Source organism: Anomaloglossus baeobatrachus, chromosome 1 (assembly GCF_048569485.1).
Source record: "Anomaloglossus baeobatrachus isolate aAnoBae1 chromosome 1, aAnoBae1.hap1, whole genome shotgun sequence".
Classification (NCBI taxonomy): Eukaryota; Metazoa; Chordata; class Amphibia; order Anura; family Aromobatidae; genus Anomaloglossus; species Anomaloglossus baeobatrachus.
Genome location: NC_134353.1, coordinates 904,657,099 through 904,672,589, shown reverse-complemented (window position 1 = coordinate 904,672,589; position 15,491 = coordinate 904,657,099). Strand labels below are relative to the sequence as shown.

The 15,491-nt window shown below is 48.4% G+C and overlaps 1 protein-coding gene across 1 annotated transcript in view; it reads left to right on the top strand.

Moving 5' to 3' along the window:
- EPG5 (ectopic P-granules 5 autophagy tethering factor) overlaps positions 1 to 15,491 on the top strand; it is a 272,060-nt gene that overhangs the window by 55,951 nt on the left and 200,618 nt on the right. Inside the window, exon 10 of the mRNA XM_075327440.1 lies at positions 13,813 to 13,968. Coding sequence (XP_075183555.1) covers positions 13,813 to 13,968 — 156 coding nt within the window. The remainder of the gene's footprint in view (positions 1 to 13,812; positions 13,969 to 15,491) is intronic.

The window sequence follows — 15,491 nt, the reverse complement described above, 5'->3', positions numbered from 1 at the left end:
GGTGTTAGATATCTCTCCCCCGCCGCCACCTGTAGAGGAGTCGACTTCTCAGCAGGAGAAACACCAGTTTCGGTTCCCTAAACGTACACGGAGTGCGTTTTTCGATCACTCTAAGGCTACTTTCACACATCAGTTTTCTGTATTCAGGCACAGTCCTTTTTTTTCCTGATCCAACGGATCCTGAAAAAAAAGTGAAAACCGTATCCACCGGATCCGTTTTTTTAACGGATCCGTTATGCCGGATCCGTTAAAAAACGGATCCGGTGGATACGGTTTGCATCCGTTTTTGCATCCTTTTCGTCCGGTTTTTGGCTGGATCCGTTTTGTTAATTACATTGGTGCATGCGCAGTTAACAAAAACGGATCCGGCGGCCGCATCCGTTTTTTACCGCATTACGCCGGATCCGGCGTCCATAGGCTTCTATTGTAAAACACGCCGTATCGCGCCGGATCCGGCGCGATGCGTTTTTTTTGCCGGACAAAAAAACGTTGCAAGCTACGTTGCCTCCGGCCGCCGCATTTATTTATTTTGCCGCATCCGGAAAAAAACGGATGCACCGCAAAGCCATCCGGTACAATCCGGTAACAATGCAAGTCTATGGGGAAAGAAGGGAATTTTGTTTACTTACCGTAAATTCCTTTTCTTCTAGCTCCAATTGGGAGACCCAGACAATTGGGTGTATAGCTATTGCCTCCGGAGGCCACACAAAGTATTACACTTAAAAGTGTAAGGCCCCTCCCCTTCTGGCTATACACCCCCAGTGGGATCACTGGCTCACCAGTTTTAGTGCCAAAGCAAGAAGGAGGAAAGCCAATAACTGGTTTAAAGACCAATTCAATCCGAGGAAACATCGGAGAACTGAACCATACCACATGAACAACATGTGTACCCGAAAAAACAGAAAAACCCCGAGAAAACAGGGCGGGTGCTGGGTCTCCCAATTGGAGCTAGAAGAAAAGGAATTTATGGTAAGTAAACAAAATTCCCTTCTTCTTTTTCGCTCCTAATTGGGAGACCCAGACAATTGGGACGTCCAAAAGCAGTCCCTGGGTGGGTAAAAGAATACCTCGTGATAGGGCCGTCAAACAGCCCTTTCCTACAGGTGGGCAATCGCCGCCTGAAGGACTTATCTACCTAGGCTGGCGTCTGCCGAAGCGTAGGTATGCACCTGAAAATGCTTGGTAAAAGTATGCAGACTCAATCAGGTAGGTGCCTGACACACCTGCTGAGCCGTAGCCTGGTGCCGTAATGCCCAGGATGCACCCACGGCTCTGGTAGAATGGGCCTTCAGCCTTGAGAGAACCAGAAGCCCAGTAGAACTGTAGGTTTCAAGAATTGGTTCCTCGATCCCCCGAGCCAGGGTGGATTCAGAAGCTTGCGACTGTTTACGCCGACCAGCGACAAGGACAAAGAGTGCATCCGGGTGGCGCAGGAGCGCCATGCGGGAAGTAGAACCTGAGTGCTCTCACCAGAACCAACAGATGCAAATCCTTCTGAAATTGATGGACTGGACGAGGACACAAAGAAGGTGAGGTGATATCCTGATTGATATGAAAGTGGGATACCACCTTAGGGAGAAATTCCGGAATCGGACGCAGAACTACCCTGTCCTGGTGAAGGACCAGGAAGGGAGATTTGTATGAGAGCGTTGCTAGCTCGGAAACTCTCCTAAGAGACGAGACCGTTACTAGAAGGCCACTTCCCGAGAAAAGCGGGAAGGGAGACCTCTTTCAAAGGCTCGAAAGGCGGCATCTGGAGAGCAATTAGAACCTTGTTCAGATCCCAGGGCTCTAACGGCCGCTTGTACGGAGTGCTGAGACGACAAACTCCCCGTAGGAACGTGCGTACCTGAGGAAGTCGTTTCTGAAAAAATACAGATAGCGCTGAGACTTGTCCCTAAAGGGAACTGAGCGACAACCCTTTTTCCAACCTAGATTGCAGGAAGGAAGGAAACATAGACGATGCAACCGGCCAGGGAGAAACACCCTGCGCCGAGCACCGAGATAAGAATATCTTCCACGTCCTGTGGTCAATCTTGGCGGACGTTGGTATGCTAGCCTGTCTCATGATGGCAACCACGTCCTGAGGTAATCCTGACGACACTAGGTTCCAGGACTCAATGCCACACCATCAGGTTGAGGGCCGTAGAATTCAAATGGAAGAATGGCCCTTGAGGCAGCCAGTCTGATTGGTCTGGTAGTGCCCCCGGTTAGCCTACCGTGAGGCACCACAGAACCGGGAACCACAACATCCTCGGCCAATCTGTAGCGACGAGGATGGCGCGGCCGCAGTCGGTCCTGATCTAGCGCAGCACTCTGGGCAACAATGCCAGAGGTGGCACATAAGGTAGCTGGAACTGCGACCAATGCTGAACTAAGGCGTCTGCCGCCAGAGCTCGATGATTGTGAAACCGTGCTATGAAGCTGGCACATTGTTGTTGTGCCGTGACGCCATTAGATCGACGTCCGGCCTCTGTCAGCGGCGCCAGATCTCCTGAAACCCGTCCGGGTGAAGAGACCATACCCTTTCGGCCACACCCCGGCGACTTAGGAAGTCAGCTTCCTAGTTTTCCACGCCTGGGATGTGAACTGTGGATATGGTGGATGCCGTGTCTTCCACCCACATCAGAACCTGCCGGACTTCCTGGAAGGCTTGCCGGTTGCGCGTTCTTCCTTGGTGGTTGATGTATGCCACCGCTGTGGAGTTGTCCGACTGAAGTCGGATTTGCTTGCTGTCCAGCTGCTGTTGGAAGGTTTGTAGGGCAAGATACACTGCTCTGTGTTCAAGAACATTGATCTGAAGGGTGGACTCTTGCTGAGTCCACGTACCCTGAGCGCTGTGGTGGAGAAAAACTGCTCCCCACCCTGATAGACTCGCGTCTGTCGTAACTATCGCCCAGGATGGGGATAGGAAGGACCTTCTTTTTGACCATGAGGTGGGAAGAAGCCACCACCGTAGAGATTCTTTGGCCGCCTGAGAAAGAAAGACGACTCTGTTGAGGGAGGTCGACTCCCCGTCCCATTGGCGGAGAATGTCACATTGTAGTGGACGCAGATGAAACTGCGCGAAAAGAACTGCCTCCATTGCTACCATCTTACGTAGGAAGTGCATGAGGCGTCTCAATGTGTGCGACTGGTTCTTAAAGAAGAGATTGCAGCCCGTAGTGAATGCTGTTTGTCTAGCGGAAGCTTCACTATCGCTGAGAGAGTACGAAACTCCATGCCTAGATATGTTAGCGATAGGGTCGGGGTCGGATCTGACTTCAAAAAGTTGATGATCCACCCAAAACTCTAGAGAGTCTCCAGCGCAACGTTCGGGCAGTGTCGGCATGTTTCCTAAGAGAGTGCCTTGACAAGTAGATCGTCTAAATATGGGATCACAGAGTGACCCTGAGAGTGCAGGACTGTGACTACTGCTGCCCTGACCTTGGCGAAGACCAGTGGGACTGTCGCTAGCCGGAAGGTAGAGCTACGAACAGAAGGTGTTCGTCTCCTATAACGAAGCGTAGAAACGCTAGTGCTCTGGATCAATCGGCACGTGTGGATAAGCATCCTTGACGCCTAATGATGCTAGGAAATCTCCTTGGGACATTGAGGCGATGACATGGCGGAGGGATTCCATCCGGAACCGCCTGGTGTCCACGAGCTTGCTGAGCAGTTTTAGATCCAGAACGGGACGGAACGGCCCGTTCTTATAGGCACCGCAAATAATTTGGGGTAAAAACCGTGACCTTGTTCCTGAAGAGGAACGGGGGTCATCACTCTTTCTGCCTATAGAGTGCACCCTGTTTGCAGAAGAGCAGCGGCTCGGCCGGGAGGTGGAGAAGTTCTGAAGAATCGAGTTGGAGGACGAGAAGTGAGCTCTATCCTGTACCCGTGAGACAGAATGTCTCACACCCAACGGCCATTGACCTATGGCAGCTAAATATCGCCAAGGCGGGTGAGCCTGCTACCGACCGAGGATGCGGAGAGAGGAGGCCGCAAGTCATGAGGAAGCCGCCTTGGAAGCGGGTTTTCAGACTGTCTCTTTTTTGGGCGTGACTGAGCCCGCCAAGAATCTGAGCTCCTCTGATCCTTTTGAGTCCACATTGGACGAGGAAAAATGGGACCTGCCCGAGCCTCGAAAAGACCGAAACCACGACTGCCTCCTGCTCTGTTGGGGTTTGTTGTGTCCGGGCTGAGGAAAGGATGAATCCTTACCCCTGGACTGTTTAATGGTTACATCCAAACGCTCACCAAACAGTCGGTCAGCAGAAAAAGGCAACTGGTTAAGCAACCTTTTTTGGAAGCAGAATCTGCCTTCCATTCACTTAACGAGCAGACCAGGCTCTGCTTAAAAACACGGAGCAGCGGAGGCTACTGCCGTACGGTTCGCAGAGTCTAGGGCAACCTGAATCGCGTAAGAAACAAATGCAGACATTTGAGAGGTTAAGGATGCCACCTGCGGCACAGATGTACGTGTAACCGTGTCAATCTGTGTAAGACAAGCTGAAATAGCTTGGAGTGCCCCAAGGGTGAGAATGCTGGAGCCAACGGTGCGCCGACAGTCTCATAGATGGATTTAGACCAGAGATCCATCTGTCTGTCAGTGGCATCTTTAAGTGCAGCTCCATCTCCCACTGCAACTATGGATCTAGCTACAAGCCTGGAGATTGGAGGATGCCGCTTGGGACACTGGGTCCAGTCCTTGACCACGTCAGGGGGCAGGGATAACGTGTATCCTAAGCCGTTTGGAGAAGCGCATATCTGGATAAGTGTGGTGTTCCTGGACTGCCTCTCTGAAGGCAGAGTGGTCCAGAAAAATACGTGAAGCTGACTCCTCCACTGGAGGAGCTGGGTGAGAAATAACCAACATTCTATTGATGGACGCTATAAGATTATTCACTATGGCGTCACCATTAGGTGTATCCAGATTGAGAGCGGTCTCAGGATCAGAATCCTGAGCCGCTACTTCCGCCTCATTACACAGAGAGTCCTTCTGCTAGGACCCTGATGAAACCGAGGGCCGCTCATAGTGAGCCCGCTTAGGCTGTCTGGGACTGACGTCTGTGCAGAGCCGTGACTCTGGGATGCGTGTGACATTCCCGGAGCTGTTAGTTGTTCACACTGAGGGGGGCCATGGATCATGATTCAACAGTGCCCATGTTGTGAGAGACATGTCCGGACTGCTAGGCTTCTAGTATCATAGCCATAGTCTCAGAAAATCTGTCAGTAAATACTGCAGACACCGTCCTCATCCTCTGGCCATTAGCAGAGACTCCGGCTGAGTTGGATATAATGGGGGTCTATGTAACCTGCCGGCCGTATAGCCGTACATGCTGTACCGGCTGCATAGAAAAACATGTGGTTCTGCACCTTTGTTTTACACAGAGAATATGCTGATAACTCCTCCGCACAATCCAGGAGGGTATATACAACGTGCGACCAAACAGTGCAATGTATATAGTACAAGCATATCTATAAGTGCACTTCTGCACTAGTGGGGTTAGCACCACAGGTGCTGCTTAACGCCTGTTGCAGCGATTGTGTGACTATCAGAATGCCAGGGTCTTCCACACTTGTCTCTGTATCGTACAGAAACTGACACTAATGGCTGCCGGCGTCCTTGTAGAGAAGGAAGCCGTGGGCGTGCCTGAGAAAGTGCGGGAATCCGGTTTCACAGTGCACACAGTGAGAGGGGTGGAGTATGCAAAAACATACTCCAGCTCTCAGCGCTGCTGTGCTATGCAGCGTCACGCCCCTACCCTGACTGTCAGGCCTGTGGGCGGTAACGAAGGGAGACTAGGCCCAGAAGCCGGGGACTCGAGTTAATAAGCGCGGCCGGCATATCAGTGCTGGCCGGCGCGGAAGTCCCCGGCGCACTACAAATCCCAGCGGCGCCTTAAATAAAAATGGCAGCGGCGGTTAGCGCAGTAGTCACCCAATACACTAACACACCCAGCAACGCTGTGGTGTGCGATGGCACTAGTGCGGACAGCGCCGCTGTCCCTGGCGCACTAACACACCCAGCAGTGCTGCCGTGTGTCTGCGCGGTCCCCACAGGGACACAGAGTACCTCCATGTAGCAGGGCCATGTCCCTGAAGATACTCCGCTCCATGTCCAGCAGATACCAGGGGCTGTGGATGGAGCACGGTCTCAGTGCCTGGAGACCGATAGAATCCCACTTCACCCAGAGCCCTGTAAAAAGGGATGGGGAAGGAAGCAGCATGTGGGCTCCAGCCTCCGTACCCGCAATGGGTACCTCAACCTTAACAAACACCTCCGACATGAAGTGGGGTGAGAAGGGAGCATGCTGGGAGCCCTGTATGGGCCCTCTTTTCTTCCATCCGACATAGTCAGCAGCTGCTGCTGACTAAACAGTGGAGCTATGCGTGGATGTGTTGCCTCCTTCGCACAAAGCACAAAACTGGTGAGCCAGTGATCCCACTGGGGGTGTATAGCCAGAAGGGGAGGGGCCTTACACTTTTAAGTGTAATACTTTGTGTGGCCTCCGGAGGCAATAGCTATACACCCAATTGTCTGGGTCTCCCAATTAGGAGCGAAAAAGAAAAACGGATGCGGTACTGGATCCGTTTTACCCGTTTTTTTCCGGATTGAACCTGATGGCAAAAAACTGATGTGTGAAAGTAGCCTAACTTCAGAGATGCTGTCCAGAAGCCCAGAGCGGTTCCGGACAAGCGCTTTACTAAGCGCCTTACTGACACACGTTACCCCTTCCCTTCTGACGTTGTTAAGGGTTGGGCTCAATGTCCCAAGGTGGATCCCCCAGTCTCTAGATTGGCGGCTAGATCTGTGGTATCGGTTGCAGATGGATCATCGCTAAGGATGCCACTGACAGGCAGATAGAGCTCCTGGTGAAATCCATCTATGAAGCCACGGGCGCGTCTTTTGCCCCGGCCTTTGCAGCCGTGTGGGCACTACAAGCTATCTCAGCTTGTCTGGCTGAGATTAATGCGGTTACACGTAATTCTGCTCCGCAGGTTGCGTCTTTGACTTCTCAGGCGTCAGCTTTTTCTTCCTACGCCATGAACGCAGTTTTAGACTCTGCTAGCCGTACAGTGGTGGCATCCGCTAACTCTGTGGCAGTCCGCAGGGCCATGTGGCTGCGTGAATGGAAGGCAGACTCGGCTTCCAAGAGGTTCTTAACCGGTTTGCCGTTTGCTGGCGACCGCTTGTTCGGTGAACGTTTGGATGAGATTATTAAGGAATCCAAGGTAAAGGACTCCTCCTTACCCCAGTCCAACCCAAAGAGACCTCAGCAACGAAAAATACAATCGAGGTTTCGGTCCTTTCGTCCCTCCGCCAAGCCCCAATCCTCTTCGTCCAGCAGGCCGGAGAAAGGCCAGAGGAACTCCTATGCGTGGCGGGCTAAGTCACGCCCCCAAAAGGCCGCAGGAGGCACTGCTTCCAAGGCGGCCTCCTCATGACTCTCGGCATCCCCGAACCGCATCCTCGGTCGGTGGCAGGCTCTCCCGCTTTTGCGACGCCTGGTGGCCACATGTTCAAGACCGATGGGTGAGAGACATTCTGTCTCACGGTTACAGGATAGAGTTCAGCTCTCGTCCCCCGACTCGTTTCTTCAGAACATCTCCGCCCCCCGAGCGAGCCGATGCATTTTGCCCTCATCCAGTTCACCAATGTGAAAAGGATTTGCGAAAGGCAGAGGGTCCTCCCGCCCTCTATGAGGGAAGCCTTAATAGTCTTAATATTAAAACCTGGAAAAGATCCAGAGATCCCGGATTCGTATCGCCCAATCTCTCTCCTACAAACAGACATTAAATTGCTGGCCAAGGTGCTCGCCAATAGGATGTCCCGAGTCATCTCATCTATAGTGCAGAGTGATCAGACGGGCTTCATTCCATGCAGAGCCACATCTATGAATCTCAGGAAATTATATTTGGGAATTCAACATAGTTCTGAGGTACCGGGGGAAAGGGCAATTTTGTCATTAGACGCCGCTAAGGCGTTCGATAGCCTTGAATGGGAATATATGTGGGCTGTACTTCGGAAAATGGGCTTTGGACATAGATTCATAAATTGGGTAAAACTGCTATATGACTCACCGGTGGCAAAGGTTAGGGTTAATGGCAGGGTCTCCGAGTCTTTTCCTCTTGGAAGAGGTACTAGACAGGGGTGCCCGCTTTCACCCTTGCTATTCGCAACTGCAGTGGAGCCGTTGGCAGTGGCAATACGGAAATCCAGGGAGGTAGAGGGATTTCGGTGTGGAGCCGTGGAAAAAAAGATATCATTATACGCAGACGATCTACTCTTATATTTAGACAGGGTACGTTCCTCGATTTTGCCGGCAATGAATATCATTCGGGAATTTGGACAGAGGTCTGGTCTACTAATCAACTGGTCCAAGTCGGCTTTAATGCCGTTGGACCCCCTTCCGGGGGACTTTTCGGACTTACAGATTCCAGTTCCTGTGGTCCGGGAGTTTAAATATCTGGGAGTAATTGTCAGCCCAATCCCGAAGGATTTCCAGGCCCTAAATCTGGAACCCCTGTTACAGCGATTCAGAGCAAAAGTGCATACCTGGTGCCGTTTGCCGCTATCAAATGTCGGCAGATCCAATTTAATTAAAATGGTAATGATGCCACAATTACTATACCTTATACATAATTCTCCAGTGTGGATATGTAGGGAATTTTTTGTAAAAATTAATACAATATTCCGGGAACTTATTTGGAAGAAAAAGCAAGCTAGGATTCGACTGGAAGTGCTACAGCGGGGAAAGGAGGAGGGAGGACTGGCGGTACCAAACCCATATATATACTATATAGCCTCCCAGATGCAACATCTGAGGGGTTGGGGCAAAGAAGGAGGGTATGATACCAGTGGTGATATAGTGAGAGAGGGATCAGTATGGAAGTACCCAGGTTGCCGGTTGGATGTGGGACAAAGACAGATAAATGGGGCACGATATCCCACACTGGCTATGATATTCCGGGTGTGGGACAGGGGTAAGTCTCTTTTGGGGATAAGCGGACCTACAGAGCTCTGGCCACTGTGGCAGAACCCCGACTTGCCAGAAATTAAAAAATTAGTAGGGTTCAGAGGATGGGAGGATAAAGGGATCCATTTAGTGTCACAAGTACTACAAAATAATACTCTTAAAAGCTTTGAATAACTGAGAACGGAGTTTCACCTTCCGCATGTCTTCTTTTATCAGTATTTGAAGCTGAGACACGCACTGGAAAGACAGGGGAGGACAAACCCGGTCACAGTGACACATAATCAAACATTACATAGGCTGCTTACATCTGAGTCCTCTAAGGGTCTTATTTCGGAACTATATAAAAAATTACTACCTGCCCATCTGGAAACACATCCATTGCTTGTTAAAAGCAAATGGGAACGAGACGTCGGTCCCCTGACGGAAGGCCAGTGGTCTGATATATTGGAACAAGTTCCTAAACTGGCGGTATCGGAGTGCCAAAAGCTGTCTCAAATATATCTCATCCACAGGGTATATAAAACTCCCAGTCTACTATTTAAGATGGCTATGGGGAGATAAGGTATGCACACCAGTGACTATGGAAGGGGAATACATGGAATAGCAGAAACTGCTGTGTGAATACTGACATGAAAAATTCAATAGCTATTTGTAAGAATGAAATGTGAAAAATGGAACCTGCATTACTGCCATGAATATATGAATAAAGAGAAATTTAGCTACTGAATTGATCAATGCAGAAGAGCCCCAACACTACGCCAAAGTATTTCTCTACGTTGGGGTCCCTAGCTTGTGTGTGTCCTCTCATGCAGTTAAAAAACTTACCGTGTATGGGACGCTGAGACCCAGGCTATATATGCGTATAATGTGGATTGGCAATAGGTGTGTATGGGGAGGGTTCACAAACGAAAAACTACTAACATTAAGGAATAACGTTTGGAACTCCATTCTATGTCTGAACTGGGTGCAAAAAACCTAAAAAACATCACTATGGGGAGATAAGGTATGCACACCAGTGACTATGGAAGGGGAATACATGGAATAGCAGAAACTGCTGTGTGAATACTGACATGAAAAATTCAATAGCTATTTGTAAGAATGAAATGTGAAAAATGGAACCTGCATTACTGCCATGAATATATGAATAAAGAGAAATTTAGCTACTGAATTGATCAATGCAGAAGAGCCCCAACACTACGCCAAAGTATTTCTCTACGTTGGGGTCCCTAGCTTGTGTGTGTCCTCTCATGCAGTTAAAAAACTTACCGTGTATGGGACGCTGAGACCCAGGCTATATATGCGTATAATGTGGATTGGCAATAGGTGTGTATGGGGAGGGTTCACAAACGAAAAACTACTAACATTAAGGAATAACGTTTGGAACTCCATTCTATGTCTGAACTGGGTGCAAAAAACCTAAAAAACATCACTATGGGGAGATAAGGTATGCACACCAGTGACTATGGAAGGGGAATACATGGAATAGCAGAAACTGCTGTGTGAATACTGACATGAAAAATTCAATAGCTATTTGTAAGAATGAAATGTGAAAAATGGAACCTGCATTACTGCCATGAATATATGAATAAGGAGAAATAGCTATTGAATTTTTCATGTCAGTATTCACACAGCAGTTTCTGCTATTCCATGTATTCCATGTATATAGTGATGTTTTTTAGGTTTTTTGCACCCAGTTCAGACATAGAATGGAGTTCCAAACGTTATTCCTTAATGTTAGTAGTTTTTCGTTTGTGAACCCTCCCCATACACACCTATTGCCAATCCACATTATACGCATATATAGCCTGGGTCTCAGCGTCCCATACACGGTAAGTTTTTTAACTGCATGAGAGGACACACACAAGCTAGGGACCCCAACGTAGAGAAATACTTTGGCGTAGTGTTGGGGCTCTTCTGCATTGATCAATTCAGTAGCTAAATTTCTCTTTATTCATATATTCATGGCAGTAATGCAGGTTCCATTTTTCACATTTCATTCTTACAAATAGCTATTGAATTTTTCATGTCAGTATTCACACAGCAGTTTCTGCTATTCCTTGTATTCCCCTTCCATAGTCACTGGTGTGCATACCTTATCTCCCCATAGTGATGTTTTTTAGGTTTTTTGCACCCAGTTCAGACATAGAATGGAGTTCCAAACGTTATTCCTTAATGTTAGTAGTTTTTCGTTTGTGAACCCTCCCCATACACACCTATTGCCAATCCACATTATACGCATATATAGCCTGGGTCTCAGCGTCCCATACACGGTAAGTTTTTTAACTGCATGAGAGGACACACACAAGCTAGGGACCCCAACGTAGAGAAATACTTTGGCGTAGTGTTGGGGCTCTTCTGCATTGATCAATTCAGTAGCTAAATTTCTCTTTATTCATATATTCATGGCAGTAATGCAGGTTCCATTTTTCACATTTCATTCTTACAAATAGCTATTGAATTTTTCATGTCAGTATTCACACAGCAGTTTCTGCTATTCCATGTATTCCCCTTCCATAGTCACTGGTGTGCATACCTTATCTCCCCATAGTGATGTTTTTTAGGTTTTTTGCACCCAGTTCAGACATAGAATGGAGTTCCAAACGTTATTCCTTAATACTATTTAAGATGGGACTCAGACCAAACACACAGTGTGTTAGGTGTGGACAGGATGATGCCCATTTGATGCATGTTATGTGGGAGTGTGGACACATTGGTGATTTCTGGAACCAAACCCTGGGACTTATAGGTCAAATATATCATATCACAATACAACCGTCGCCCCGCCTGTGCCTGTTGAGCCTATGGGAAGGAGAAGTGGATCCGGATTCTCCAACAGCCCTGGGAATAGCACGTATCTTGTACCAAGCAAGAAAGCTACTTGCATATCACTGGTTAGACCCTCTACCACCAACATTACCAGAGCTCAAAAACAAATTAAATAACGTCATAAGATTGGAAAGGGGAGTTTATTTTAAAAAGAAAAACATTGAAAAAGTTTTACAACATTTGGCGGCCATGGATGGAGTTGCCGGGCCTACCCTCTAGTGCACTGGTTCGGGATGCAATGCTGGACCGGTTACTGTTGTGCCTGCAGTGATGGCATGTGTGAGGAAGGGAATTAAAACTAGTTTTTTCTGTGGCGAAATGGACTTTGAATGAAGAGGTGAGAGAGGACTGGAATGGTTTCATTGATGACTGCACGGAGAGGGAGGAGCAGGAGAGTATAGCAATATGATGTGGAGCGACACGGCTGATGGAGGAGGTGTTCCTGTTAGTCTGAGGCATTATTGCATAATTTAAGTTTTGTTTATTTGTAGAGCCACGAGGTTTGTAGGCTCAAGTTATATAATATAATTATGATTTGAGAACTCTATTATTATATTTACATATATGCAGAGAAAGAACCTGATTTATAAATCATATGTGTTTATCTGTTTATTGTTATCAGTTATATGAAAAGTGAAATACTCTCTGTATTGATCCCTAATGATTTAATAAAAAAAGATCTGATTTAAAAAAAAAAGAAAAGGATTTGCACTCGTTAGATTTAGTGAGAGCACTCCGGCTCTACGTGTCTCGCACGGCGCCCCTGCGCCGTTCAGATGCGCTCTTTGTCCTTGTCGCTGGCCAGAGTAAGGGTTCGCAGGCTTCCAAGTCAACCTTGGCTCGTTGGATCAAGGAACCGATTCTTGAAGCCTACCGTTCTTCTGGGCTTCCACTTCCTTCAGGGTTGAAAGCCCATTCTACCAGAGCCATGGGTGCGTCCTGGGCATTGCGGCACCGGGCTACGGCTCAGCAGGTGTGTCAGGCAGCTACCTGGTCTAGTCTGCACACTTTCACGAAACACTATCAGGTGCATACCTATGCTTCGGCAGATGCCAGTCTAGGTAGGCGAGTCCTTCAGGCGGCGGTTGCCCACCTTTTAAGAGGGGGTCGTTTTTCGGCTCTTTTTATCGAGGTATTCTTTTGCCCACCCAGGGACTGCTTTTGGACGTCCCAATTGTCTGGGTCTCCCAATGGAGCGACAAAGAAGAAGGGAATTTTGTTTACTTACCGTAAATTCCTTTTCTTCTAGCTCCTATTGGGAGACCCAGCACCCGCCCCTGTTCCCTTCGGGCTGTTGTTCTTTTGTGTACACATGTTGTTCATGTTGAATTGTTCTTTTGGTTCATGGTTTGCAGTTCTCCGAACATCCTTCGGATTGAATTTACCTTAGACCAATTTATAAGTTTCCTCCTTCCTACTTTTGCACCAAAACTGAGGAGCCCGTGATGCACGGGAGGGTGTATAGGCAGAGGGGAGGGGTTACACTTTTTAAAGTGTAATACTTTGTGTGGCCTCCGGAGGCAGAAGCTATACACCCAATTGTCTGGGTCTCCCAATAGGAGCTAGAAGAAAAGGAATTTACGGTAAGTAAACAAAATTCCCTTCATTATAATCATGAATCTTGGTATGTTTTAAAGGGGCCCACTGGGACTTTTTTTGCCAAGGGCCCATGAAAACCTGAAGCCGGCCCTACAAGGGGCACCGCTCTGTAGGGAAAATGTAGAAGGGGGTCACCTCTATACACCAGAGCTGTGCCTCCTTCTTTCTGGGGATTGATGAGGGCTCCAGACATCGGATCCCCATTGAGTTATGCAATTTCCAAGCTAAAAAACCCACATGAGACTTTCTCCATTCATTTGTATGGGCGCTCCTACCTCCTCTCTACTGACCAAAGGCCACCACATGACAGGGCGCCATCAGTGACATCCCCCTCCATTATACATGTATGGCATACACCTTGGATTTGTCCTAAAAGTGCATGGTGGAAGTACACCTATAACAGTGAACCTATGATTTTATGTTGCAGGATGACCCTGTGTTATATCAGCGATCACTGGGCTCTGTACCTGAGCAGTAACCGTGGCCGAGAGCAAAGCTCGGAGCTCTACTCCCTGGGGAAGCTGCAAGCCATTTATGATGAGCTCTTCCTGACCGCCGTCCTCCATGTCCTCAAAGCCAAGAGGTAAGATCAATAACCGGGGTCACATCACCCTGGTCTTGATTAAAGAATGTCATTGTAAAATGAACCATTTTTCAACATAGTTTATTGTTGTATGCATACGCCAGCCATGAGGTCTACCATTTCCTATGGCTCCTAACTACGTACATCACACGGCACTGTTGATAAACCTTGCCCTGTCTGGCCGTACACATTAGATAATGGTCAGCCGAACACACACTTTTTTTTATTCAGCAGACCACAGCAAAAACAAAAATGTATTCCGTGGCGTATACTTTTATTTACATTGTGGTAATGTCACGCTAGGCACGGAGAAGTACCAAGCACACGGCGAAAGGGAAGGGAAACCCTGTGTCTAGGGAGAGGGAAGATGGTGACTCCCCCCCACCCACCTGACCGAACCTACTGCAGGTCCCTGGGGTCCATCACCACCCTAGATAGGTTCCGCACCTGTGCGCCGAGTTGGATACCTGACCCTAGGTATCCCTAGTGCTGGGCCCTAAATAGGGAACGGATGGGATGAGCGCTTCACACAAGACACAAGGGGGAAAAGCATGAACTACTTATCATTAGATGGCTCCGGTAGAAGTTCATCAGAGCTTTCAGCAACGATACCACAGAGGAGTACAAGCCACCTGCTTGAAACCTCGGTTTGAAGGAACTGAAAATATCACCAGCACCAGTCCAAGGAAGGAAGGGGGTATTTAAACACCTAGGCAATACTGATAATCAACAGCTGGGTGGAAGTCGAGCTCCTGCTGGGTCCAAAAGGGGGAGAGATGAATCCAGAAGGAAAGCTACCTATACCAATGAATACAGGAACAATGGAAAGTCAGGGAGCATTGTGTGCAGCCAGATGTTGTGACCTTCTATGGCCAGAAACTACATGACCGTCTGTCACACGTGACAGGTTCAGAGCCAAACTGCAGTTTGCCACTGTGTACCCATATATCTCTGAAGAAACGCTAAAGCATATGGAGAGATTTTGGGGAAAAGATGTTGAAATTCCAGCAATAATGATTCAAGCATGGCTGATTATCAATGTCTACGTCAGGGGTCTCAAACTTGGCTGGGTGTATGGGCCGCACAGAGGAAAAAAAATAATTTGGGGGGCCGCATTCTTTGCAGGACAAAGTGACATTTTTTTTATTGGTACCATATATAATATATTTTATTGTTTTCTTTGTCGCTCCATTGGGAGACCCAGACAATTGGGTGTATAGCTTCTGCCTCCGGAGGCCACACAAAGTATTACACTTAAAAGTGTAAAGCCCCTCCCCTTCTGCCTATACACCCCCCGTGCATCACGGGTTCCTCAGTTTTCATGCTTTGTGCGAAGGAGGCAGACATCCATTCATAGCTCCACATCTTAGTCAGCAGCAGCTGCTGACTATGTCGGATGGAAGAAAAAAGGGCCCATAACAGGGCCCCAGCATGCTCCCTTCTCACCCCACTCTTGTCGGCGGTGTTGTTAAGGTTGAGGCATCCATTGCGGGTACGGAGGCTGGAGCCCACATGCTGTTTTC